The sequence below is a fragment of the Mustela nigripes genome, chromosome 8 (genome assembly GCF_022355385.1).
Source record: "Mustela nigripes isolate SB6536 chromosome 8, MUSNIG.SB6536, whole genome shotgun sequence".
In the NCBI taxonomy this organism is placed as follows: Eukaryota; Metazoa; Chordata; class Mammalia; order Carnivora; family Mustelidae; genus Mustela; species Mustela nigripes.
Genome location: NC_081564.1, coordinates 5,152,059 through 5,179,030, shown reverse-complemented (window position 1 = coordinate 5,179,030; position 26,972 = coordinate 5,152,059). Strand labels below are relative to the sequence as shown.

At 59.7% G+C, this 26,972-nt stretch overlaps 1 protein-coding gene across 21 annotated transcripts in view; it reads right to left on the bottom strand.

Moving 5' to 3' along the window:
• NCOR2 (nuclear receptor corepressor 2) overlaps nucleotides 1-26,972 on the bottom strand; it is a 177,496-nt gene that overhangs the window by 77,329 nt on the left and 73,195 nt on the right. For 16 of the 21 annotated variants that reach the window (XM_059408204.1, XM_059408218.1, XM_059408222.1 and 13 more), the window contains 6 exons: nucleotides 20,331-20,397; nucleotides 14,248-14,420; nucleotides 13,246-13,339; nucleotides 10,392-10,570; nucleotides 6,860-6,914; nucleotides 4,586-4,683 (listed from right to left, as the gene is read on the bottom strand). In XM_059408204.1, coding sequence (XP_059264187.1) covers nucleotides 4,586-4,683; nucleotides 6,860-6,914; nucleotides 10,392-10,570; nucleotides 13,246-13,339; nucleotides 14,248-14,420; nucleotides 20,331-20,397 — 666 coding nt within the window. Of the gene's footprint in view, nucleotides 1-4,584; nucleotides 4,684-6,859; nucleotides 6,915-10,391; nucleotides 10,571-13,245; nucleotides 13,340-14,247; nucleotides 14,421-20,330; nucleotides 20,398-26,972 lie in introns of all 21 variants that reach the window. The other 5 variants (XM_059408207.1, XM_059408224.1, XM_059408225.1 and 2 more) reach the window with 2 other exon arrangements.

Sequence of the window (26,972 nt, the reverse complement as noted above, 5' to 3'; positions counted from 1 at the left end):
TGCTCAGCTGAGGCCTTCCCTCTCGTGTCCCGAAAGACCCGGTCTGATCTGGCTCCGAGGCCAGAACTTTAGTCCTGACGTGCAGGAGTCAGTCTGTAAAAGCCCTCAGGTGAACACACGATCCTGGGCCTCTGACACCTGGTGGGGAGGGCCCGTCAAGGGGCCCCTGCTGGCCCCTGCTCCCTGTCAAGGGAGCAGCTGGGAGGCCCCTCATGGCCATCCTTAGCCACAGTGTGGCCCCAAGCCACAGGAACCACAGATGGGCACTACAGCCTCCCTGGCCGTGGGCCTCCGGGAAGAGGGAGGGGGCATGCATGGGGCTGGGGGAGCTAGGAGAGACTGCAAGACAGCCAGAGACGGGGAGACAGCCGTCTGTGTCTCCAGAGACGCTCATGGTCCCGAGAGCGGCAGAGAACTGAAAGAGACAGAAAGAGTTTTCCAGCTGCTGGCCTCGCAGAAGCCCGGCGCACGTGGGGCCAGGAATAGGTTCCCATTGAGTAGAGACAGAGACCCAGATGGGGGCTCAGTGGGGCACGTCCCACCCACAGCAAGGCCCGTCTGCTCCCTGACGCGGCACAGCCTACACAGACAGAAGAGCCCAGGGCCCACAGGGTCAAAGACAGACAGCTTCCAAAAGCCACAAGGCCGAAAGGTGGCAAATGGGAGCACCAGGGATCCCCCGCGCCCCAACAGCAGACCATGCTAGGCTTGAATCCTGCATGCCACTAAGAACAGGTTGTCACCTCCCAGCCCCTGTACAGCAGGGATGATGGCAGGACACCTCCCCAATAAAGCTTTGAGGGAAAACGCACCCCACCCTTCACACAAATCCTGAGCGAACGGCCAGCAGCATCCCTGTCCCATCACGCAGCAAAGCTAATGCCTGGCAACTCGGACAGGGCTCCCCTGTCTTGCTGGCCTCCCAGGCGTTTTGAGGACGCTCAGGGTCCCCCAGTAATTGCATCTCAGATTCACGAGTGAGGCCGAGGGACCTGCGCCCGACATGTATTTCACTGTCACAGGGCAGAGAAAGGACTTACAGCCCCAGAGTCTCAGGGTTGACCCGTTTCTTCCATATTTATGAAGAGGCCAGTGGGCAGGGGTGAGGGTGGTGGGTCTGCCTGGCATGGAAGTCCCTCCAGGCCGTGTGTGCATCTCCGTCCCCCGCAGCAGCCCCAGCTGATGAGAGGGAGGGGAGGGCCACTGGGCCGTGTCCCAGCTCCCAAGAGACAGGGGCCTCCTGCCATGCGGCCTTCTGTCTTTCTGCAAGACGCAGAACACAGAGGCATCCCTTCTCCATCCTGGGAGGCCCAGCCTGAGGCCTGAGCAGAGGGCACAACCTCACGGGAAAAGCAGGGCAGACTCTACGGCTAATCCAAGGCAATGCAGACAAAAAGAGGAAACAGACATTTCTCCTCTGCTAGACGATATCCCAGGGCTCCCCAGCGCCGGCCCTGCCTGGTCTGGCCTCTGCCCCAAGTCACACACAATCCCTTCTTTACCTCCACCACCGAAGCCTTACCATTCTCGGATCCTGAGGTCTTACACTGGGGACCAAGGGCAGATGGAAAGCAAGTCTGAGTCTGAGCACACTGGTCATGGCGAGCCCTGAGCGGCGCACAGACCTGCTGAGTCACTGTTCCGCACACCTGAAACCAGCGTGCTCCCTAGGCTGGCATTATTTTTTTTTAAGATTTTATTTATTTGACAGAGAGAGACACAGCGAGAGAGGGAACACAAGCAGGGGCAAAGGGAGAGCGAGAAGCAGACTCCCCACTGCGCACGGACCTGATGTGGGGCTCGATCCCAGGACTCTGGGGATGACGACCTGAGCGGAAGGCAGACGCTTAACGACTGAGCCACCCAGGCGCCCCAAATACATGGGCATTATAATTGAAAACTTAATTTAAACAAAAAAGGGAGGGGCAAACCCGAGTTCTTTGGCGTATACAATCAGTGTTTTGTTTTCGTTTTTCACGTAATCTAAATTTGAAAACTCGGGCAATTCCGCATAAGTCCTGATTTCCAGCTCGTCCTCAAAAATCAGCTGCGGCAGGATGAGGCCACTTGGCCCAGTGTCAGTAGGGGCGGACCCGGGGCACGAGCTAAGTCGGCTACAGGCCTCACCACGGAAGCTGAGGTCAAGTGTGAGCCACTACGTACCCTCACATTTGGACTTCTATCTTCCATAAATCAGAGAAACACCGCTAGCCACTCATCAAACATGAGCAGAAGAAATGGCATCCTGGGGTTTTCCTCCAATCCTTCATTCATTTAAGACGCTGAAAGGTTTTTAAGACCCCTGTTCCAAAGACTGAGGGCGCCGTGCTCTCTCATGCTGCAGGGTCTTTGTACCTGCTGTTCCCTCTGTCTGGGACACCCTTGCTTCTGTTCTTGTCCAGCGAGGATCTGCTCCTTAACCTCATTTTTGAGGGACCCTATGTTACGGAGACTCTCAGACCACCAGCATGTGGTCTTGGAACCACCTATGTATGCTGGTCTATAAAACTGGCAAGGAGCTCCCTGAGCCCAGCACTCAAGTGCCCGATAAAGAGAATTAACACCGCAGAATGAAAGGCATGGCAGCCAAGACCAAAGATGCAGAACACTGACACCCCCAACCACCCCCAGTTCTTATCCGGGGATACCTCCCTCCCTAAATGACCTCAACATACACAAGCCCTCATCTCCCTCCGTGCAAACATGGCTCTCCCTGAGTCAGAACCTTTCTCCTCCAGAGCCCCCAGCCCAGCCACCTGGAGGGGCCTCCTAAGCCCACCCACAGTGACCCCACAAAGGGAGGGGGATGAGTGAGGACACACACACTGAGACGACTAGCAGGAGAACAGGCACATAGTAGGTACTCAAGAGATCTTGAACAATGGCTTTTAAATAAACCTAAAGGCCTCGAGCTCCCCCTCAATTATGCCACAGTCCCACCACTCCCTACTGTCTCTCATACCTCGGCGTATTTATGCTCCCTACCTGGAATTTGAGTATGTGCCACTCAGTCTAGACAATTCCTGACCGCACTTCAATTTCTAAAACACCACAGGTAGGTCTTTGGGATTAAATACCTTCAAGCCAGTAAGACTCGCTCTTACACCTCTGTTAGATGGGCTGGTCAACCATGGCCACACAATGCTCAAGGAAAACCCTCCCCACAAACCAGACACAGCCACCCTTCCACAACCCAGCCAGTGAGAACTAACACTCAGTCCCAGTCATTTATGCCTGATGGCAGCGAGAGCTTTCTTATTCCCTTCTCAACAAATTTGCTCCCCTAATTACATGCGGCTTAGCCAAGGGGAAAGGGGGTCCACAGTGGGGAAGCACAATTCCCAGAAGGCAAAAGAAGAGAAAAAGGATGCGGGTTAAGAACCCACCTGTGGGACTCTGTTGCAAAGTGTAAACAGCCACTGTTTCACAGTGGGCACCAGGACCCCACTGGGGATGGCTGAGCACAAGGCCTCAGGACCCTGCCCAGGCCAGGCCAGGGAACGGAAGATGCCAGTGTCAGGGAGAAAACCTCAGGACCCTCTGATCCGAGGTCCCACCACTCCTGGCCCTCATCCCCTTCCCCTGAGTGCCCCAGGCCAAAGGCCCCAGAAAGGACACATCTCCGCCAGCTCCAGGCAGCACCCACTGGGGAGGCCCCAAAGCCGTCTGTCCGTCCAGCCCAAATCCCTCCTGGGACAGCGCAAGCCCACCTCCTCCAGGAGTCACGTGCTCCCAGCACCTGCCCTGAGCCGATTTTCAACAGCCCGGAAGCGAAGTGAATCCATGCCCTCTCTCTGTCTCCTCAGCACTGATCGACAGCCCAGGAGCCGCCTTTCACCTGTGTGCTACAGACCCCAGCATCTCTACCGTTATTTGCCTAACAACGTTTAAAACCATCTCCTTGTTTCTGTAACTCAGAGGTGGGCATTTTCTGGAAAAGCCCAGAGAGTACGTATCTCAGGCTTTGCAGTTTCGGTCCTGACTACCCACTCTGCTGCTGCTCTAACAGAAAAGCTACTCCAGTAATATGACAATGAATAAACATGGCTGGGTGTCAATAAAACTTTATTCACAAAAGAAAGGGTGGGCCGGACCTGGCCTAGGAGCCAAAGCTTGCCAAGCTCTCATCCCTCCGTTTCCTCCTAAACAGTGATGGCTGACAGACTGCAGCCTACTGCACTGGCTATTTTTCGTTTTCAAATATGCATAAAAACAACACAAACAGACTACAGATATTTTTTTGAACGTTAAACTTGTTAACCATCCCAAGTCACCCAAAGAACGCAGTCCTTGCACTGGCGATGTGACCCTTTTACTACAGGGATCATGATTCACTGAGCCTGGAGTTCTAGAACTTTCCAGGCTGAGAATGGAAGTGGTCTTTCTGCTAGTACTCCCCTCTGCTGCCAAGGTAGGCTGATCACCCCCCGAGAGGGTCTCCCAGCCACCACTGAGGAGCCCAAACCACGGGAGCCTGCCGCGGAACCACATTTGCGGATGGATGGTCACCACCCAAGCTGCAAAGGGCCGCACGGCACGCGGGGGACGGGCCCCGAGAGCCAACCGCCCTGCCCCATCTCTCACCTGGCTCTTGCCGCGGCGCCGGTAGCTCCTCCTCACCAGGCTCTTGTAGTTCTCATTCTTCTTGGTCAGGTAGTAATAGAGGACACACTCGGCCACAGTCTGCAGGCCAGAGAGAGAAGAACGCCGTGTCCGGTGTGGGCGGTCAGAGCAGGAGCCCTGGAGCTGGAGATCTGGGTTCAAACCCTGCGTCCTCCACAGAGAGTGTGATGACCTTGGCCAAGTCACCACACCTTCCCACCTGGGTAATGGGGATGCTGAAGCACACACTTCACAGAGCAGTCATGAAGACAGAGCACTCAGGACACCCTAGAGGGTCCCCTGCCCTCCCCGCCCAGTGCTCCAGCTCCTGGCTGGGCACACTCAAAGTCGGCCCCGATCTTGGGTCTTCTTTCTCTCAGCCCAGATCCTTCTTCCCAAATGCCTGGGGCCCCGAGTAACCTCTTCCAAGCTTTGTGACCCAGCCGGACAGTAACATCCCCAAGCGACTCTGCATCTCTCGGGATGTTGATGATTTTCTCGGCCTTGATCTTTCCCACACCCATCTGGGTGTGAACCCTGGTGCCACTTGCTGAGTTAGCGACTGGCCCTGCTGGAACCCCATCTCCTCCTTGCCCGAACAGGACCAGTAAGAGGCCATCCTCAAAGCAAACAGACGCAACACGGTGGTGCCTGCCACCCGCGGCCACGGGCCACCTCCAGGTGACGGCTCGCCTCCGAGGGTGGCTCCGTCAAGGCTGCTGGGTGCAGAGGCCGGCTGGGCCTCGAACCTCGTGGCCTCTGCCACCTCCAGAATGCATGTGAACAGAGGCCACTTCCCACGTACACGAGGCCCACACAGCAGTTGAGAAAATCCTGGTCTTATCGGACGTCATTATTTGCAAATTGAGCAATGTGCGTGTCCGACTTCTCCTTGAACAATTCAGGGGAGCGCCATCCATGCTGGACGCAGGGCTGACCCTAGGCAGCCGGCACACCAGGCCCAGCCTGCCCCCCGCCTCACTCAGAACACGCCTGTCCCCAAAGGTACGGGGCACCACTGGCAATCCCGGTTTCAGACCGTTCTGGGAGCCCCATTTACGTCCTGTCCCGAGCTGCCTCTTAGCCAGAGCACACTGTAAAGTTCACTCTCGAGGGCAGAGACTCTGTTTCCCGGTTCCCAAGCAATGCTGCTCAACAAGCAGCTCCCCTAGCCTCCATCCCCGGGGAGCCCTGACCCAGAGCCTCCCGGGCTGTCCACGCCCCCCGCACAAAGCCATCACGAAGTCAGAGGAAAAGCTCTCCACCGGGCCAGCTTCCCCACGCTGGATTTCCAGGCCCAGAGAGATCTGTTTCCCCACGCTGCGCCATCTTCCTCCTTCCGTGGTTCTCCGCTCATTAAGGGCAGACTCGAGGGACAACTGTTCAACGTTAAAATAACCGCCTGGCTCCCCTCGGACGTCCCTCCCTCAGCTAAGAAGCATGAGGCCTCCAGCAGCTGGGCCTGGGCAGGCGGATGCCCCCCCCCCCCCCACAACAAACCTGATTCAGAGAGTGTGGTAATTCAGGGCAGTGGCCCCAGAAGGAGACCTTTGCTGGAGCCCTTCCTGCTCCGCCCTACAACACCAGGGTTCCCGGGGCCAATGCCAGCGCCCAGGGTCTCATCCGGACCCGGCCCGGCTTCCCCGACTCCAGGCACAGCTCGGCCCGACAAAGGGCGCGAAGGAGGTCTTTGCTGTTCTCTCGGGACACTCTGTGCCTCCCTGCCAGGTGGGGGTGGTGCGAAAAGGGGCACTGCCTTGGGCTGTCTTTGTGGGCAAGGTAGGGTTCGAGTGGCGGTTCTACAGGAAGGTTTGTCCGAGTGGGATGAGGACTTACTGAGCACAAGCCCGGCTGGCATCCGGGGCATCAGAAGCCAGCCTGACGCCCGGCTTTTCCAGATAGAGTTCTCTTGCTCTCCCTCTCCCTGGCCTAGTGACAGACGGCTGTCCCGTCCAAGCAGTGGGCTCCGGGGAAGCCGGGGCACACAGCTCTCCTGGGGTTTCCCAGCCCCGGGGCTCCACCCCCTCGGCCAACAGAGGCGGGGCCTGCCGCTGCTTCTCAAAGGAAGGAGCAGGAGGACAGACCGACCGAGGGGGGCAAGGGCGGACAGCCGGAGCAAGGGCCAAGCTCTGTGGGCAGGGAGGGAGGGTCCTTCGCCCCAGGGCAAGCGGGCCCCCGCTGGAGTGGACCCCGGAGAGAGGCGCAGGGCGGGCGGGGGCGGCTGGGCCGGTGGCCCGGCTTGGGGGCAGCGACTCACCTTCCTCTCCAGGAATGATGCGATCAGACCGAAGTTCTTGGGGTGCTGCATGAACCTGTGGGAGCAGAAGGGTGGGCGTGAGGCCCGGCCGCGGGGGGCTTCCCAGCTGGGCGGGCACCGAGCACCCGGGCGCCTGCCATCTCCGCGGGCCCGGCCAGGCGGGCGCCGCCCCACTCGGAGCAATTAAGCCCAGGGGGGTGTGGGAAGGGCGGGCGGGCCGAGGGTAAGAGAGGGCGTTCCTTGGAGTGAGTCACTAGTTTTAGCGCCTTTGAAAATATATTTGTTTGTCCTGCTGGAGGCGGCTTCCAGGAAAAATGAGGACATTGCACGCGGCTCTTTGGTGGGGTTCCCCCCCTTTTAAAATCTGCCTTTGTTTCTATCTCCGGCCGGGTCTGGGAAGCTGGGCCTCGCCGGGCCCACGCGGGCCCCCACAGCCGGGCCACGGGTCGGGCGGCGAGCTGCAGGCCTCCCTGGGAGAGGTGGGAGCACGGGCTCCGAGTGCCCGCGAGGAGGCGGCAAGAAAGGACTTGGGCCGGAGAGGGTGTGGGGAGCTGGCGCCCCACGAGCTGGCTTCCTCCGAAGCCGGCAGAATTACTGGGAAAGGCTCGGCAAGGCTGAAATGTCAGGGCCACGGGAGCAGGCAGGCAGTGGGGGCGGAGATGTGGGTCACGGCCGCGGAGGCCCCAGGGATGCTGGGTGGAGTCCTTGGCCCCGGGCCCAGCCTCGGCCTGACGGTCCCCACGACGCGCCACCGCCCCGCAGCCTCCTCCGGGAAGAGCAGGAGCTGCTGGTGAGGTGGGGGCCCCGTGTCCCCCGAGGGAGCCTGGGCCAGCGCCCGGTGCTCTCCGCCCGGCCCTCCAGATGGCTGGGCAGGAGGCCAATGGGCCCCTCCCCTGCTCCCCAACCAGACACCGGAGAATCCGGAAGGGCCTCTTCTCTCTTCCAGGAGGAAGCTGAGACTCGGAGTGGCAGGGTTCCCCGCCTGGGATCCTGCCTCGGGCAGCTTGCAAAGCTGGAGCCAGCCTAACGCCCTGCTTTTCCAGACAGAGTTCCCTTCCTCTCCCTCTCCCTGCCCGAGTGACATTTCCTTCCCCCTCTAGATCCCTTCCTTGGGGTTTCCCCAAGGAGAGGTAGGATCCCAGGAGACCAAGTTTCCGACCTGGAAACCCTCTAGCTCACCTCTTCCACCGCCCTCCAACCCAGTCCTGTATCTTCTGCCAACACTTACTGAGAATTTCCTACCCACTGGGCACCTCTCGGCGGCTAAACAAAGGAGGCACTGTTGCCATACCCATTTTACAGATGAAAAAACTGAGTCTCGGAAAGGAGAAGTGGCTACTGGAGGTGACAAAGCCAGTGAGTGGTGGGGCTCTATGCCACCGGCACATGATTTCCAGAGGCCCGAGTGCCATCAATTCTGTGGAAAATGAGGTCTTGGCCAGGAAGGCTCTCCTGGAAAGATTCGGGGCACGAAGCTGAGCCTCAGAAGACATCAGCCCAGCCTGCCCCACCCCTACCCTTTTGAATTAACAATGAAATCATTAGGTGAGAAGAGCAAACACAAACTCTCCAGAAAGGCGGAAACACAGAATACACGCCAGTAACACCTTTTTTTTTTTTTTTTTAAAGAAAACATAAATAAATAAAAATATCAAACATACCAGGGGGAAGGCAGATACCTAATGCGACAGTACTTCTTAGCATCTGTGACGGCAATCCTTCACTCAAACTGTAGCCCGGCTTACACGCGGGACTTGACTCATGGCAGAACAATCACACCTGTGACTGCGGCGACCCTGAAATGAGCCCGCCAGGAACCAGGATCCCTGTCTCTGAGGAGTCAGCCCCCAACACCCCTGGGGCCCGCTCCCCACAGTGCTACTCCCGGAAACTGCTCACTCTGCGGCAGGCACTCCAGGCCTTGTCACACCACCCCTCTACTTCGACAGATGGCTTCGAACGTCCACACTCGAAAGCTTTTGTAAAAACAGAACTCTTGGGGCGCCTGGGTGGCTCAGTTGGTTCAGCAACTGCCTTCGGCTCAGGTCACGATCCCGGTGTCCTGGGATCAGGCCCCACAGTGGGCTCCCCGCTCAGAGGGGAGTCTGCTTCTCCCTCTGCCTCTGCCCCTCTCCCTGCTCATGCTCTCTCTCAGTACCTCTCTCTCTCAAGTAAATAAACAAAATCTTAAACACACACACACACACACACACCCCTCTCCTGCCCAGGTCCTCATGGATTGTTCCCCCTGCATGGCCACATCCTGGTGTCTGTGCAGCAAAGTCAGCCAGAGCTGCCCATGACCCAGAATCACCCCCATCCCCGAGGCCCATCAGGCACTCTGAACCCATAGCACGTTGCTGGAGAATAGGGGTCTCGTCCCCCGGGCCACAAGGCCTTCTCCGGAGGCCGAGGCAGAGGTCCAGCAGCTAAGCAGGCAGAGTCTGTTTCCAGCACATCCTTCTGGCCAAGCACTGATGCCCCACTCACACCTCAGCTTCCCCAGCCCTCCTCCCTCACGGGGGCCTGCGCCTGGCATGTGCGTGGGTCCCTGGGATACAACTTCTCAGTTCGGTTGAGGGGATGGGGTTTTATCCATCCAACAGCTCCTCAATCATCTCCCCAAAACACTCCGGTCTTTCGGAAACCCCAAGCCTCATGTCTTAGCATTCGATTCCTGCCTCTGCTCTCAGACGCCCCTGCTCCCTGGCTCCATTTCCCTTCCCAACAAGCCTCTCCCCTGCAGCTGAGCCCTGGCCCTGACGATGGGGGAGTCTGGATCCTGCCTCCACGTCTGTAAGCTGTGTGGCCTTCATTAAGTGTCTTCAACTCTGAGCATCTGCTTCCTCGCCTGTGCAATGCGGATGGCCCGGCAATGCTGTTACCAGGGATAAGAGGGACAAACACACGAAACCCAAAAACACACCTGCAGTGTTTGGGATGGACAATGTGCTCAAAAAACTTCCACTTTCAGAGTAAAATGAGAACCAAGAGCTGTCCGCCAGCCACATGTCCCTGCCCTCTGGCCCAGCCTCCGAGATCCCCCGGCCCTGTTCTCCCGCTACACACAGCCCCGTTTCACATAAGGCTGCCCTCACGCTTTGTACTGGGTCGAATAGTGTCCCCCGAAGTTCACGTCCACCCAGACCTTGAATGCGACCTTATTTGGAAATGAGCTCTTTGAGGATGTGATTAGTTAAGAGGTGCTCACAGGGGAGTAGGGTGGGCCCTCTGTCCAGTACGGCTGGGGCCGGGCCTTGATGGAAAAAGAAGCCCCAGAGAGACACGCAGAAGAGACCACGTGAAGACGGAGGAAGGGAAGGATCGATGCAGCTACAAGCCAAGGCTGCTGGGGGCCCCAGGGGCTGGGGGAGAGGCGCGGGGCGGACGCTCCCTCAGAGCCACCAGAAGGAACCAAGCCCGCCCACACCTTGACCTTGGACTTCTGGCCTCCAGAGCAGGAAGGGCTTCCCGGGACAGAAGAGGGCAGAGAGGGCTAGGGTGGCCTGTGCCCCGGAACCAGGGGACTCACTTCTCCCGGAAGGTCTCCTTCTCCTGCTCACTCCACATGTTCATGACCTGGCGGTCTTTGTACACCTTCATGGGGTCGTCCATGAGCCCATTCATGTTGATGAACTTGATGCGCTGCTGGTCAGCGTCGTACAGCATGGGCGGGATCACAGCCAGCTGGCGCATCTGCTTTTCCAGGTTCTGTGGGGAGGGCAGAGGGCAGACGGTCCGAGTCAGAGGGCTCGCTGGGGCAGCCTGGGGACGGGGCAGGGGTGGGGAGGGCTCCCGCCAGCGCTGGGGGCCCGGGCAAGGGCGTGGGCGCTCCGAGCAAGAGTGGGAAGATACTGAGCCAGAGGGAAAGCGGAAGACGGGTTGGAAATACTGAGAGCCCAATGCCAGGGGGAGGGAGAATTTAAAGGCAGCCCCAGACAGGTTTATGGAGGACGGGGCTGTAAATTAAATGCGGAGAGCGGCAGTGGCCTTATCTGCAGGGAGAAGGGGGCAATGCATCTTCCCCTTGGAAATGGAAGTGCCGTAAAACATGACAGCAAAGATGTTCAGCCGGCTGGGCCAAACCAGCTCGGGAGATGGGCCTGGCCATCCAGGCTCTGAGGGAACGCGGGGCAGGGAGAGGAGCCGGTGAGACCGCGGGCCCATTCCCTCCGCGCCGCCCTCCCCGGCCCTGGCAACCGCTCCTTCAAGCGCGCCCACTTGGGACCCAGCCTGCCTGGCCCCGTGCACTGCAGGAGTCCACCGCACTCGCTCCTAATGCATCGGGATGGCTATTAAGAAGCTCTGAGCCACTGCTCATCTGGGCTCATTTCCCCAAATCTCTGCAGCCAGCCCATTACCGGCGATTAATTACCCATCTGAGGAGGCAGGCGAGGGCCCAGCACGGCCAAGGTCAGCTAGTTCAAAGGAGCCGCCACCCAGCCTCCCACAGCCAACCCCTCCTTCAGCGTTGGGGCTTCCCAGCCGGAGCACGCAGCCCTGCGCCCCAGCTCCCAGAGGGATCTCCTCCCCACCCCCCCCCCCCCCCCCCCCCCCCCCCCCCGCTGCTGCCCAGCCGCCCGAGGCCTGACCCTCCCAGCACTTGGCACAGCCTCCAGCACCAACACCTCTCCCATTGTCCTTGGCTGCACGGACGGCAGACCACGGGCCTGGTAACGGGCAGAGCTCTCCCCTGGCAGGAACCCCTGCTCTGCCCTCTTGACGTCTGTCTTCCTGGGCACACACCGTGCCTGCTAAAAGCTCCCGGCAGGGTTAGGGCTGCACCTCTCCTCCTACCCAGCCCCCTCCTTCTACCGTCCCGGGGAACCTCTAGTCAGGGGAGGTCTTTGTTCTATATAAATACCCTTTCCCCCCACCTCACCCAACTGCCACCCCTCAACAGTCCCGGGAGGCCGGTGGCCACCTGCTCGTGTGGCCGGGACCTGGGGAAGTGGGCCTCTGGGACAATGGCTGGGGCCTGGGGACCCTGAGTCAGCGGAGATACCAATCGCCCTTGGCCATTGGGCAGAAAACACTCGGGAAAGGGCCACCCACCCCTCTCTGGCTTCCAAGGCAAACTGAACCGGTGCCCACACCCCTGCGGGACGGGCACGCAGCCACAGCACCTGCGGGATAGAAGCCGGAGCAAACCGGCAGGTATGACCACGGGAGAGGGCTGAGTTCTGCTTTCTGGGGACTAGATGGTGCTCAGAATAGGGACGTACCATGTGAATTTTCAAAAGAAGATCTCTTTTCATGGCCAGTCTGAACCATCTGCATCAAAATCATGTGGGTAACTTGGTAAAAATGCAGAGTGCTAGGCTCCACCCTGGACCAGCTAACTCGAACGTCTAGGGGCAGGGCCTGGATGAGGAGGAGGACACCCCGCCCCGGACCCGGAGGTCTGTCCAGTGGGAGACTCAGCAGCCGGAGCCTGGCTCCAGTAAGGCAGGGGTCCCCTGCCCGCCCCACCCCATGTGGCAGCCGCGAACCAGCCAAACACACGTGGCACACTGTGCCTAGTGTGACCCGGGAGCTGCAGTCTTGGTTTTCTCTCCTTTGAGTTAATTTCAGTCTAAAGAGCCACGAGCTGCCAGTAGCTGCTGCACCACGGGATCCACGTCCCCAGGGAAGAAGAATGCACTCCTCTCCCTTGATGAGACTCCCTCATGTCGGGAACAAGCAGGTCAAGCAGGTCAAATGCTTAACCTTCAAGACCCAGGCCGGACCAGGCTGGCACCCAGAGTTCTCTGGGCAAATGCCCCCTCTGCTTCCTGATTGTCTCTGGGCCCCCAGACCACCATCGGGGTCACCCCGGCTGTGTTCTGGCCGTCCAGGCGTCCCAGAGGGGCCCAAGGGAACAAAGAGAGTGCATTCGCGCTAAGGGTCACGGGTCCTGCCAGAAGGCCGCCAGCCTGGTGGACAATCGGTGTGCGGGGAACTGTCCATCTGCCCCCAGTCTGGGCACCGAGGAGCTGACCTAGAAAGCAGGTCTCAGGCACCCCTGCCTCTGGCCTCTGGCTGGGCTCAGCCAATGGGAGGCACTGGGAGACGATGGGAGAGGCCGAGAGCAGCCAGTCCACTCCCAGTTTCCTCCCCACTGAGGCACCAGGCTGCAGCCGAGCCTGTGATCGCCCCCAGGGCCGTGTCCTGCCAAATGGCCGCTGCCAGGCAACACCCCTTTCTCTGCTGGTCCTTTAGGCTTGGAGACAGGTGACAGCTACTGCCCCCGGGCCTCAATAGCCTGTGCTGGTTCTGCCCACACTTCAGGGACGAGCCCCTTGATTTCAACCATCGGGGTAAATTCTACTTCCTGCCAGGACGGTCCCGTGGGTGGTGGACCGAGGGCAGTGAAGCCGAGGCCAGAGTCAAGGCCGTGCTCTTACCTCCTGCTCCGAGAGGCCGTCGATGATCTCAGACACCTCGTGCTCGCTGCGGGCGGCCGACATGGAGAGCCCGCTGCCCCGCTGGCCCACCCTGCTGGAGACCAAAGGGACACACTCAGGACCGGCCCCTCGGCAGCCGGGACTCCAGCAGGCACCACAGCACAGACCAAACCCACAACTTCCCCATAAGCAGAGTGTAGGCGGCAGGGGAGGAAGGTGTAAAGCGGCCAGGCCTCTCCTACCCACGGGGACCGCCGCAGGCTGTGGGGTCCCGGGGACGGCACGGAGCCCCCGGCCTGACCCTGGAATGCCGCAGGGGCTCCATCCCATCTTCTCTCCTAAGATGCCCCCCAAAGCCCAGCCCCACCTCTTCAGGACCTGTGCCTCAGTTTCCTCCCTGTAACAGGGGGGCCAGATGGCCCCCCCGGCTGCCAGGGCTGGGAGGGGGCACTCAGTGAGATGCGGACTGTGAGCGTCCAGGAAAGAAAGGAAGCGCCATCATCGCTGCTCGTTGCCCGTCAGCCCTATCCACACAGCAACACAACCACAGCTACGCATCCCCAGGCGCCTACTGTGTACTGGGGCACACCTACCCCGGGTCTCACACAGCCTTCGAGACCGCCACGGGAGACCAGCATCCCGATCTGGCTTCCAAGCCAGCAGGAGGCCCTCTCGCCTCCGACCCACACCCTGGATCTCCGGCGGCCTTCAGGGACCACACGGACCGTGTAAACGAACGAAGCTCCCGCGGCTGGTGGGAAAGAGAGCTCGCGCCACCAAAACAGATCTGAGTTTCAAAGAAGCACAAAGGCCACGCAGGCTCTGAGCGAGTCATGCAAGGACTTCACGCGGCCCCGGGTCGCCGGCGGGAGACCCTGCTGCGCTCTCGGTGTCACAGCAGCTGTGGCTCTTGTTTGGTCTCGGGTCCTTGGGGCGACACGGAGGAGCGGCAGTGGTGGGCGGGGTGGGAGGGCGGCGCTCAGGCCCCGGCCCCTGGCTCACCTCTGCATGCGCTCCTGCAGCTCGCGCTGCTTGCGGATCTCGGGGAACTGCTTCTCGTAGTACTCGCGCACCTTGCTCTCCTTGGCCCGCCGCCGGGGGTTGCTCTCGATGCGCTCCACCTTCCTCTCCCAGGCCTCCATGAGCTGGTCATAGCGCTGGCAGAACTTCTGTTCCTGGGGGAGCACAGCACAGGGAGCACCGGTCAGCGGGCCATCCCCCACTCGGACGCCAGGCCCCGTGCCCCCAAGCCGCGCTCCCAGCCCGCTCTGGACAGACGCACACGCGGTCACACAGGCAGGTGCCGATGCAGACACACGCAGTGACACACACGGTGACACCGAGACCTGGGCGGACCCGGGTCCCAAGAAAACCCGCAGGCTTCCTCAAGGGCCTGGCTGCCTCGTTCCCTGGGCCACGTGCCAGGCCTCGTTCTAGAAATGTCTCATCCAGTGCAAGAACCACCAGCCACACGACCAAGTCCAAATCCCATTAACATTCAGCAACATTTAAAATCCAGACCCTGGTACCGCCAGACACATTTTCTTGGGCACCACAGCTACGTGCGGGAAGGGCGACCATCCAGAGTGGACAGCACACACACACACAGAGCATTTCCACCATGGAAGGAAGTTACGTTAGACGGCGAGGCTCTGGGGTGTCTGTCAGCTTGGCGACAGCCCCACAGAAAGCATCCCCTTCCTGAAAGCTTCCTCATTCCCTGGCCTCGGGCTCCGCCATGCTCCCAGATGCAGGGAGTCTAGGTTAAGCCCCGAGGAGCCTCTGCCACCTCTCCTGGACAAGGAAGTCTCCCTCTATGTCTAACCACAGTGGCACCTGCTGTTTTTCCCCCACCCAGCCGGGAACGTAGCTGCCTGGCTTCCACATCTCCAAGGTGACCTGGACCTCAAGCAGGTGGGGAGCAAAAAGCCGCCTGTAAGACCCCAATCTCCCGTCTCTAACAGCTGTGCTGGACAGATGGCACGGTCTGGGAGTCTCGCTTGAATGCCCTCCCGATGCTTCAGCACAATCAGAAAACCCCTCTCTCGTCCTCATGATCAGACACCCCTCCCCATCCTGCATTTCAGCCTGACTAAGGCAACCTATGACCTTGGTCTTCAGCAAACCCAGCAGGGCAGCCGTCCCTCAGGGGAGGTCAGGCCAGCTTTGACAGGGAGCAGAACTTGACCCCCAGCTCCCCGGGGCTCCACATGTATGTGGGCTGTTCTAAGAACCTGCTAAAGATCGGGACGTGGTTCCAGTAACAGACAAGAGCCACACCGTCCACGGCTCTATGGTGCAGATAGCCCCCCACTGGGCACAGGGACAGGGACAAGGGACATCCAACCTGTCACCATCACAGCACGGGACCCATCCTACCCCCACACAGCCCCTGCCGGAGGGGTTGCCGTCGGATGGACAAGAGTGAGAAAATGTGTCAGAGGCAAGGATGGGGACAAAAGTTCACAAAACCAGCAAAGAAAAATAAGTTACTGGAGAAGACACAGGACCCGTGTCTACTGCACTGGGCACCTGGGGACATCTCGTTGGAGGACAAAGCCTTCCCCAGGGAGCAGGACCACTCAGCAGGGCTTCCCTGGTGCGGACCCACTGACCAGGGGAGGAAGCAAATCCCCCCCCACGCTCACCCTCGAGACACGAGGGCAGAGCTAAGCCCATGCGTGGGTGCTGGGAGCAAGCGTCTGCAGAGGGCAAGGAGCAGGGCCTCCGTGCCCCTGCCACCATGGTCCATCTTCGGAGCAGATGGCATCCCCACCTCTTGGTGCCCGCAGCCAAGGATCACCCTCACCAGCTCCGCCCCCACCCCAACACTGGCTGAACGTTCCTGAGCCCCACGCTGGGCACGGAGCGGAGTGCTTCCTGCGGGCAGACCCACCCAGACCCCGCTCGGGCCACGACTACCACCCCTGTCATCCAGGTGGGACTCAGAGCCCAGCAGGCCAGCCCCCTGACGCGCATCACTTGGTGCAGGAGCGGGGGCCAGGATCCCGGCAGCTGTGGCCCGACAGCTTTCACCTGCTTGCCCCTTGCGGCTGGCACTGTTGGTGTCACACCGGAGAGTCCACGGCCGAACCCAAGGTCACGAAGTGTCACCACTGTGTTTCTCCCGAGAAATGTTATGGTTTCAGTTCTTGCATTCCGGCCTTTGACTGACTCTGAGTTGGCGTCTGCATCAGCTCCGGGAGGTGGCGGTCCCGGCGCACTCTGGGCACGTGGGGACCTGCCGTGCCAGCACCGTTCGCTCAGGAGACCAGGCTTTCTCTCCGAGTGGATTCGGATCCGGCCTCTCATGAAAGACCCCAGCCACAGGTGTGTGGGCTTATTCCGGGCTCCTCCCGTCTGTCCCACAGGGCTCCGGGTGGGTCCTTATGCCACCAGCACGCTGCCTTCCTTGCTGTGACTTTGTGAGCCATTCTGAGTCCGACACACACGGCTGCTCTCTTTCCATCCCACAGTGACCGCGGGCCCACTGCAGGCCCGGTGTCACCCCGAGCATGCCGTGTGCTGCCTCTCCCTCAGTGACCCCGTGAGGTGGGTGGAAATCCCTCACCGAACAGAGGAGGGACCCGAGGGCTGAAGTCAAATGACCTGCCCCAGATGCCCAGCAGCGCCGAGATTTGAAACCCTCCTGCCCTGCCGGGTGCGGCGTGGGAGGCGAGGGGAGACGGGGCTCCCTCAACACTGGGGAAGGCGGTCTCAGACCAAGGGATGGGGGTAAGGAGCCTGGAGGGCAGCGGGAGCCAGCTGGCCAGGGGAGCCGGCCTCTGCGGTCACCTCCCGACCCGCAGGGCGGGCACGACCACCGCAGCCACCCTGCAGGGCTCCGCCGGACGGGGCTCGCAGAACCTGCAGAAAGCTCCCCGCACGGGCCATCCTGAGCCCCGGGGCTCCCAGCCAGGCAGCAATGCCCGCCCCCGGCCTACCCGGCGCTCAGGCTGCAGAAGCAAGTCAGGGATGCTGGGGCGGGTCTGGGAAAAGCCCCAGCGCGGAAAGCAGGGAAAGTCGGGGGGTGCGGGGGATGGCAGAGGGTGAGCAAATCTTCCGCTGGCTCTGAAAGCGTGTAAATGACAGCCATGCAGTCCCGTGCCACGTGAGGGCAGAGATGGGGAGACGGCCCTGTGCACACAGAGGCTGACACCAGAGTGACGCAGCCACGGCACAGGGACGCCGGGGCCCCAGGGACTGGGAGAGGCAGCCGAGATCTACCCTACGGCCTCTGGTGGGAGCACCCTTGCCCACGCCTTGACTTTGGACCTCAGGAGCCATCAGAGAATTCATTTCTGTTGTCTTCAGCGGCTTGGCTCAGGAAACACGGACCCCATCGTCTGTGCTGGGCCCTCCCCGCTGGCTGACCCGCCCTGCAAGTCCCCCACGGCTGTCACACGCACCCCCTTCACCGTGCATTGCTCTCCAACCCTCCGGCAGCAAGCACGTGTCTCCAACTCCCTGCCCCCAGCCCCGTTTCGAAGAGGAGAAGGAAGGCCGGGGGCGAGACAGCACTTCCCAGATCACACGCCGCAGGCCGTGAACCTGAGCCCCTGTCTCCACAGCACAGCCTTACCCCCACCCTCACCCCCAAGTCTGGCTTCTCAGGGGGCTGGGCTCAGCTTCCCAGGGAAGGGCAGGGTAACCCGGGAGATTCATGTTCGTGTCCCTTTGGGGGCAAAGCCTTGGCTCTCTTGGCAAGGCAGGAGGGCGGGCAGTGTGGACAGCTGACCTGTGGTCCCTAGAACCTCTAAGGAGTGGGATCCCCAGTTTGAGTGGGGCCTGGCACACGGTAGGGGGAGGCCATACAGATCTGAGGTCGGGGAGGGGCATTTGGACCAAGACCCTCCCCATCCTTACTGAAAATAATGCATCAGGGGCTCTGGGCTCATTACAGAAGAACAAGAATGAGGTCATTCCAAATGCCCTCCCACTACAGCTTCGCGAAGCACCTCTCTTAAGATGGGCTCAGCCTGGCCTCAGAGATACCCCGAATTTCTTATTAGTCTGCGGTTCCTCTATCTTTAAATAAGCCCACATTCCCTCCACCCTCTCAAGGGACCCCCAAGTGACTACACGGATCCTTCTAAAGTGCACCTTAGAGTTTCTTCCTCCTGCCCAAAATGAACCTCATCCCCAGACAGGGCCACGGGGGACATGAATGTGGCCGAGGCTGGAAGATCGCAGGGAACAGGTGCTCGCTCCTCGGTGTGGCGATGACAGCACTTCTGCCCTCTCAGGAGATGGGTGCAGGGCCATCAGGGAGAGGGTCCGAGTGCCTGCACCTACTTCCTACCAGTTCGACGACAGCAATGTTCATACTTGCACGGGAACACACACACACACACACACACACACGCACACACCCTCAGCAAGGAAGTGTTAGCCGTGACCGATTCTACACAGTAGGAATATAGGTGTTTACTATATTCTCTTAAATTTCCTGTTGGACTGAATATTCTCATATCATGGACCTCACATTGTTTACTGACAACACACTTAAAAGAATAAATTAAGAGTCCCACAGCATTTGAAATAAAAGCTGAATGCTCCATCCCGGTTGGAGGCAAGTGAGTCTAAAGTGATCGTGATCTGGCTCCTATCCCATTCACGTCAGCTGCGACCCCCAACTCAGGCACGGCACTCCAAACTTGCCTACTACAGTCTATGCTGTCCTACCCAAGCTAGTTCCAACCACAGGGCCTCTGCACTTGCTATGCCCTCTGCCTGGTACTCCAGATTTCCACGCAGCTGGTCCTTCCTTGTCATTCCCACTTCTGTACTGAGTTCACCACCCAGGACATGCAGGGTGTCCCTCCACACAGCACTGCTCACTGTGTCTCCTCTGCTCAGCCACTGTACCAGGCTCACAGCAGATCCTGGCTGTATATTGAGCTCAATGAATAAGATGCGATGCCTGCTTTCAAGATCCCCATCCACTCCACCTCTGGTCACCATCCAGTCAATCCAGGAGTCTGAGCAAGATGAGAAAGGAAAGGCAAGAAGCCCACCACTTCTCACCCCATGGACCTCTGGGGTCCGAGTGCCACCCACCAGCTTCCCAGCCACCCAGTGTCTGTGCTAGAAGTGTCTCCTCTCTTCTGGGACTTAAGTGAGGTCTGGGGCCAGAGCGGGGTGGGTTCAGAGGGACCAGGCCTTCAAATGGTCCAATCAGAACTTTGGGGAGGTGGTCCGAGGACGGACAGCCCTCCCTCTGGCTCCAGGAGACTCAGATCTGCCATAGGAATTCAGGTCCCACAGAGAAACCGGCCTGTCAATGTGCTGACATACAGAGTTCAAAAAAAAAACTGCCTAGAAAGGAAGGTAAAACAGGATCAAACCACTCCTGAACTCCACCTGAAGGACCTTTCCAGCCACAAATTCCTGTACTGCGTCAGCTCATCTGAGCCAGCCCTTCCGTCACGGCGGAGTCTAATGAGTGACTTCCCCTCCCTCGCTGGGCCCTCCCCCGCCTCCCAGTGAATCAGCCACCCTGACCCCCAGCTGCACGTGTTCCCTCACACACTCTCTCTCTACCTTGGGCCCGTTTCCCAGATGAGGGCCCAGAGCACAGCCTGACGCAGGAGTCGCACCCCTGACTCATGACCCAGCCGCTGCCGCTGGAGCCAGCGAGGGGCCTCCCTGGATGCGCGGAAACCTCATCTCTTGAGGGAGCTCCCCGCAGCCGCCGCCAGCACACGGCCCACCCCAGCCTTGCCTCTTGCAACAAACCCCTCTCTTCTGGCCTGGAAAGCCCACGGGTCCTCTGACGAGCAACCAGCCTCCCAGGCCAACATACCGCTCGCTCTCCCCTTCCAGGCTGGAAAAGAAGCGGCAGAATTGCAGGCCTCGGGCATCCTGGGGCAGCTGAGCCCCGAGCCCTGGCCTCCCCGAAGCAGCTGCTACCCCTTCCCGTTTGCCCTGCTGACCCTGGCCTTCCTCCGCGGCCTGGACGCGCAGCAGAGACAGCTGCAGGCCAGGAGGTCCCGTGGGCACGGCCTGAAGCGGCCCGGACGGCCTGGACTCCCCAGGAAGCCTGGCCCGGGGGAGCGGCCGGGGGGGCTCCAGTGACGGCTTACCCATTGTTTCCGGGCGTGGTTCCTCCTCTTGAAGTATAAGATGAGCTTCTTCCGCATCGCCTGGTTTCTAAGCGGGAGGAAAAGAGCACACAGGGCAGGTCAGTAACACAGGGTTTCAGACAGCCTGTCCTTCACCGAGCTGCTTCCTGACAGCAAGACCTAAGCTGACCCCTGCATTGGCTCTCAAGGAGCTAAGAGATGCCTGTAGCTCCCCAGAGGGAGCCATGAATGGCCAATGTGTGTCCCTCCTCTCCCGCACTGAGGGGCCCCCACCCATATCCAGACTAACGGAGCACAGTGTGCAGAAGAGGGGCTCCCGGAGGGGGAAGGTGTCGGTGCTTCCCGCCCTCCCCAAGCTGCCGTCCACACATGCCCAGGAGCCCTTCTGGAAAACCAGCCGCAGAGAAACATCCACAGGCTAAGACCAGGAACGTGGGCCAGACAAACCAAGACCCTGAGCACGGCGGCCACCCAGAGACAGGGGTCTGCCGGCCGGCTCCAACCAAGCTGCACCCAACGGCCTCCGGGCTCCTCAGACCTGTGCCAGGCAGAGGTCCCCTAAGTAGGGCAGCACGGGTGGTAGCGGCTAGCGAGGCAGGACCCCTCAGGTCTCCTTTCCCTCAGCCTCTCCCCATGGCCTCCACACACTAGTGAGTGCTACAGCCGATACCTGGGTGGGCCTGGGGGCGTCAGGCAGGCCTCAGTCCCCTCCTGGGGACACCCAGGAGTTACTCACCCCGACGCAGGGTGCAGTGGCACCCAGCATCTCTGGGGAGGGGTGCTCCGACTTCCTCATGATCTCAGTGGTGTCCAAATCCCACAAGAAGCTAAAAAACCATACCCCAACCAGCCTCTCGGAGTTTCCAAGGGCCACCTAGGTCCCTAATCTCGGGAGGTGGTGGGAGTCCAGGCCCTGATGGACAGACAAAGCTGCCCCTGCACACGCCTCAAGGGGGCTAAAATAGTTGGGAAAAACCCGACACAGGCACCCCATGGACGGTCACTCTCTACAGCCTCCTGGTCCCCGCAGACAGACACCACCACCTTGGAAGGCCCCACTGCCAGGCCCAGCTGTCCTTGGGTCTGCCACCACACCGCTATTCCCGGTGAACAAGCATCTCCTGACCCCCAGTGACCTCCAGCAGGAGGTCGGCATCCTCACTACACGGTCTCAAGTCCAAGGACACTAACAGGCCAGCACGGTCCCTCTTAATTAGGAGGAAAAGGCCACAGTGAAAGTGTGGGCAGCATCCCCTCACTGGAGCCCCCCACGGACCCCAGCAGGGTTCAAGCCTTGTCCACTCTCTGACTCCTGACAAGGATACACCTCGCCATTTCCAGGATTGGTAAGGAGGGGGGTCCCTGCCTCCCAGGGTCATCCTGGCCTCAAGTTAGCCGGGGCCTCCCCACCGACATCAGCCTCCCCTGCCCTGTTCGCAACAGGGTGTGCACTGGGGTCCTCAGTCACACAGGCTAAGACGAGAACACTTTGTTCCATGACGAGGTGTTTCTGCAACTTCAGAGGACCTCCCGGCCTCAACACCCCCATCTGAAAAGGGGGCACAGTGACATCATGTGCTCGTGTCCTCGGTTATTTAGCTGCTGATTACTGAGCACCTAATTGCAGGCACTCTTCTAGGCTCTGGGGACACAGCCTTGAGCAGAGTTCCCGGCCCTCGCAGAGGTGATGATTGGAGGAGTCCCACAGACAATCAGCAAAGTCATCCAGATAATCCCAGATTCGGAGACTGAAACAGGGTGGTGGGCTAATGCCTGGGCAGGAGGGGGTGGGTGTAGCTATCTTAGATGCAGTGGTGCAGAAAGTCTCAGAGGGCCCCGCACACGATCCGGAACAGCAGAAGGACCCAGTGGTGGAGAGAAGCGCAGGGAAGGGCGCTCCAGGCAGAGGACTGCAAGTTCAAAGGCCCGGGGGTCGGAACACTCCGAGTCCTTGAAGGACACACAGAAGGCCCGCGTGGCTGGAGAGCAGCGGGCAAGAGCAGGGGGACAGGAGGGAGGAGAGGCTCGAGGCCGGCAGGGCTGGCTGCACGGGGCCTTGGTCTGGGCAGAGCGAGGGGTCTGGGCTTTTTAAAGGGAAGGATGGAGCTGAGGAGGCAGAGAAGCAAGGACAGCCCAGGGCAGCGAGCCCGGGAGCTCCGAGGTCTGCATTCCTCACGGGCTTCTCCAACAAGAAAGCCATTTCTGTCCGGAGGGGTGGCGGATCCCAGAGCTGGGGTGGGAATACAGGAGGAGAGCCCAGAGCATCTTTAAGGAAAGAGACGCTACAAAGAAGAAAAATAAATAAACAAACAAAAGATCAGAGGGATGCAAGACCTAGCCTGAGCGGGGGGAGTGCCAGAGCCAGGAGGGTCCGCACACCAAAAGGCGGCCGGCGGGCGCTGGACTGTGAGCCAAAGACCAGAAGAAATATCCACGAGTCTGCATGGATAGAAATCAATGACTGAGTGGAAAAACAAGGAAAAAAGAGCAAATGTGCCTTACAGAATTCCAATTAATAAGCGTACCATGAAGGTGGGGGGCGGAAGACCCCACAGGAACACCCCAGCCCGAGCTGCTGCAGGGAGACCCACGAGGGAACCGCACAAGACTCGGCCACACGTGGAGGAGAAACAGGACACGTGCGTCGCGTCGACATCTCTTCCCCCAAATGGTCACTAGGCGTTTGCGACTCGTGGCCACAAATTCCGTGATGTTGCCCCTGCAGGGGACCCAGGCCGGATCCGTGACGCGCTCCCAAAGCCCGGAGCACAGCAGGGCAAGACAGCCGGCCTCGCAGCCGATGGGCGCCGGAGGGGGGGGGGGGGGCGGCTCCCCTCCTCTGTGGGGCTCTTCCTCCACATCCACGCCCGGCCCCTTCGTGAGAAAGCACCCGGCAAACCCAAACCGAGGGACAGTCTGCCAAACCCCTGACCGCAACTGTTCAAAAGGGTCAGGAACATCGAGGGAAGACGGGGACAGAGTGCAAATCGGGAATCGGCCGTCAGACCCCGGGCCAGAAAACAGATCCAAGTGAAACTAGAAAAATCCACAGAAAGTCTCTGGGTTGGCGCAGAGCACTGTCCCACGGTCACTCAGTTCTGAGGAGAGCAGCCTCACTTCTGTAAAATGTTCCTGTTAGGGGACCCTGGGTAGAGGATGTACAGGAAATTCTCTGTATTATCTTGGCCACTCTTCTGTAAATCTGGCTTTAAAATATATATATATTTGATTTATTTATTTGGACAGAAGGGGAGAGCGCATGAGCAGAGGGAGGGATAGAAGGAGAGAGAGAATCTCAAGCAGACTCTGCACTGGGCAGGGAGCCCCACACGGGGTTCGATCTCATGACCCTGAGACCATGACCTGAGCGGAAATCAAGAGCTGGACGCTTAACCGACTGAGCCCCGCCAGGTGCCCCTAAATCTAGCTATTTTTAAATAAACTTAAAAAACCGAAACAGGGTCATGATCTGTGTTGAAATGCCACGGTGAGACCAAATACAGCGACTTTAGAACGTGCGGGGGGCTCCATGATGCTGGGAGTCCCAAACCTCCCCCGTTCCTCAGAAAACAAGCCGATTTGGAAACCGGGTCTTCACAGAGGTCATCGAGCTAGCACGCAGTCTTGAGGAGGGCATCCTTATACAAAGGGGAAGCGTGGACGTGGAGGGGGACACACAGGCAGGATGACAGGAGGAGACTGCAGAGTGCCTACAAGCCCAGGGACACCTGGGAAGCCAGCCAAAAGCAGAAGCGGGGAAAGGCTCGGAAGCCTCCTTCCCCGGAGAGACCAGGGCCCTGGCTCCCCTTCAGGCCTGACTGCTGGCCTCCAGGGCTGGGACAGGCTAAGCCGGTGCAGTCTCCAGCCGCTCGCTTTGGGGTAAACTGACCCAGCGGACCCTGGGACAGCCGCGGCGAGGGCACAGCCTCACGGGGACCCCGTGACTCCCGCAGTCCCCGCCAGGCAGCAGTTCTCCCCGGCGGATCCGACTTTCCTTCCAAAGCAAGCACTGCGCCTGGTGCCCAGAGGCAGCCACGGACTGCCAAAGAGGACAAATGTCGAGTCGGCAGGTTGCAAATGGGCACAGTCCACCCGGCGGAGCCCGCCCGTGAGAGCGCCGTGTTTGGACGGCCGTGCTTTCTAAAAAGTCTGAAGTCGCTGCCAGTATTGAAAACCAGAAGCTGTTGCATAAAAAGCTGCACGTAAAGCTTCTCTGAAAAGATCAGGCAGTCTGGCACAGCCCCTCACGGCCACAGGCTGGGGACTGAGGCCCGACCACCGCTTTACAAGGACAATGAGCTCACCATTCGCCGCAGTCCCCCCCACTCCCCACTGCCTCCCGCCAGCCTTTCCGCACCCTACCTTTCCCTCTCGGCCCCGCGGGCGTGCGTCTGGTCGCAATCCCCTAGACATCTGGCTTAGGGTGTCCACTTGTTCAACATTCTTCTGGCCAACATTCTTGGAGTGTTTATTTTGTCCCAAGAAATGTTTTGGTATCGGAGATGCAAATAGCTTACAGCAGACAAATCTTTTCTGCTGTGATCTTTTTTCTGGCAAAAAACGGAACACAGTCTCTAATAAGAGGGCTCTAGAAGGGCTGGCAAACCGGCAGCATGATAAGCTTGCCAATAGAGGCATTTATAGGGGATCCAGAGGAAAGCTCTCATCTCCGGGAGAAGTCAGAGTTTATAAAACCACAACCTGTGAGGAAACCCAAGCCTCGTCATCTGGTGCTGGACCTGGGAGAAGACACGAAAACGAGGAGGGGGTGATAAGGGGCTGGAGACTGTGGACGTCCAGGCAGAGTCTGGCCAGGCCCTGGGACCTACAGGATTCGAAAACAGGAAGGAAACAGGGCAATCAGGGGAGGCTTCCTGGAAGAAGAGGGCTTCGAGCTCAAGAGAAGCAGAGCAATAGGCGGGCAGAGGGAAATGAGAGCACGGAGTTCCAGGGGAGAGAGGGGGATGGTGGATTTAGAGGGCGTGAGGAGAGGCTTTCAGGGAGACCCGGACCCCCAACGGCTAGAGAAGAGTAAGATGGAGGAAGCCTGCCTGAGCGCGGCCCTGAGCACCTCGAGAAGAGCCTGTCCAAGCTGATGGTCTGCAACCTGCTTATGGACTAACCAAGTGACTTGCCCAGGGTCACCAGGCTAGCAAGGGCCAGGCCCGGACTGGGGGGAGGTAACAGGGTGGGTGGGCAGATCCGGTTGGCCTAGGGGTTTGGCTGGATGACCCTAGCGAGGTTCCTTAACATCTCTGAACCTCAAGAGCAAGACCACAAAAACCTGCCACAGCATCCTGGGTCCCCGGGGCCCTTTCCACCTGCACAGCTCCAGGGCTGACAGCTCCAGTGAGACAACCCCCAAGGAGGCAAGAGGAAGGAAGACATCGGACATCAAGACAGGAAAAGCAGGGGACAGAGAGAACCCCGGGAACCAGCAGGCTTCCAGGCCCCGGGAAGGTAAGAGGAGCAAGGCCAGTGCCCGGGTTGGGACACCAGAGGGGGTGTAGCAGGGAAAGGGTCAGCCACGGCAGAGCACACAGGAGCGGTGTCTGTCCCCGGCCACCAACCCCAGACCCATTCAGGGAACGGCAGGTCCCACACCAGTCCCTCCGCGGAGTGCCTGTTTAGTCCACCTGGGGTTGCCCTGGCCCCTTCCCCTGCTCCCCAGAGCCTGAGACGTGGGGCTGAGATCCCGGGCAGCCGCCCCCACACCTCCCCACGACGCAGGGGGCAGAGGGAGAGCAGCAGAGGTGGGTACAGGTGACTTGGACACGTCTGAAATTGCCAGCGCAGCAGGAAGTCAAGCGTGAAATTAACTTTAACGGTGCAGCCGCAGCGCACGCACACGGGGACATTAAAGTGACAGGGCAAGGTCCCTGGGGAGGGGATAACCTCCCACCTGGCCCAGGGATGGGAGCAGGAGGGAGGGGGACAGAATGGGCTGCGGGGGGACAGGGCCCCGCCACCCAGTCCGATCTCTCACTGTGTCCGTTGTCAGCGGATCACAGTGTCAGGCCCCATCCGCTCCCGGGTCTCCGGGCCCGCGACAGGGCCGAGCACACAGCGAGGGCTCAGTGGATGTTTGTTGGACGAACAAAGGACAAGAACGCATGGACAAGCGCGGGAGAAGAGAAACCACAGACTGCTTCCCACGTGCCTGACACTGAACTCGGCACGTCAGAGATGCTTAACTCGTGGGATCCTCAGCAACCGTCAGAGCCAGGAACTACTCTTATTCCTGCCTGACAGATGAGGAAACCGAGGCACGGAGAGTAAGTGGCAAGCCACAGGGCCAGATGCTCACGCCCTCACTAGCCCCCAACACCGGCATCCCCCTCGGGTTTCACTGTCCCCACAGCTGCCCCGGCTCCTGACCTTTTCAGCCACAGGACTTCCCTTCCACAGCACACCCCTGACCGCTCACAAAGCACCGGGGCCCGCCGCTGCTTGCCTGGATGGCTACGGCCACCTCCACCGAGGTCTCTCAACCACTAGTCCTTTCTCTCCGCAGCCACCAGAGTGAGCTTTGAAAGCAAAAACTCAACACCTCACTTCCCGGTGTAAACCTTATCAGGGCTCCCTTCACACATAAATAATATGACCCGAACTCCTCCTCAGCCCTGGGTGATCCGCCTGGCA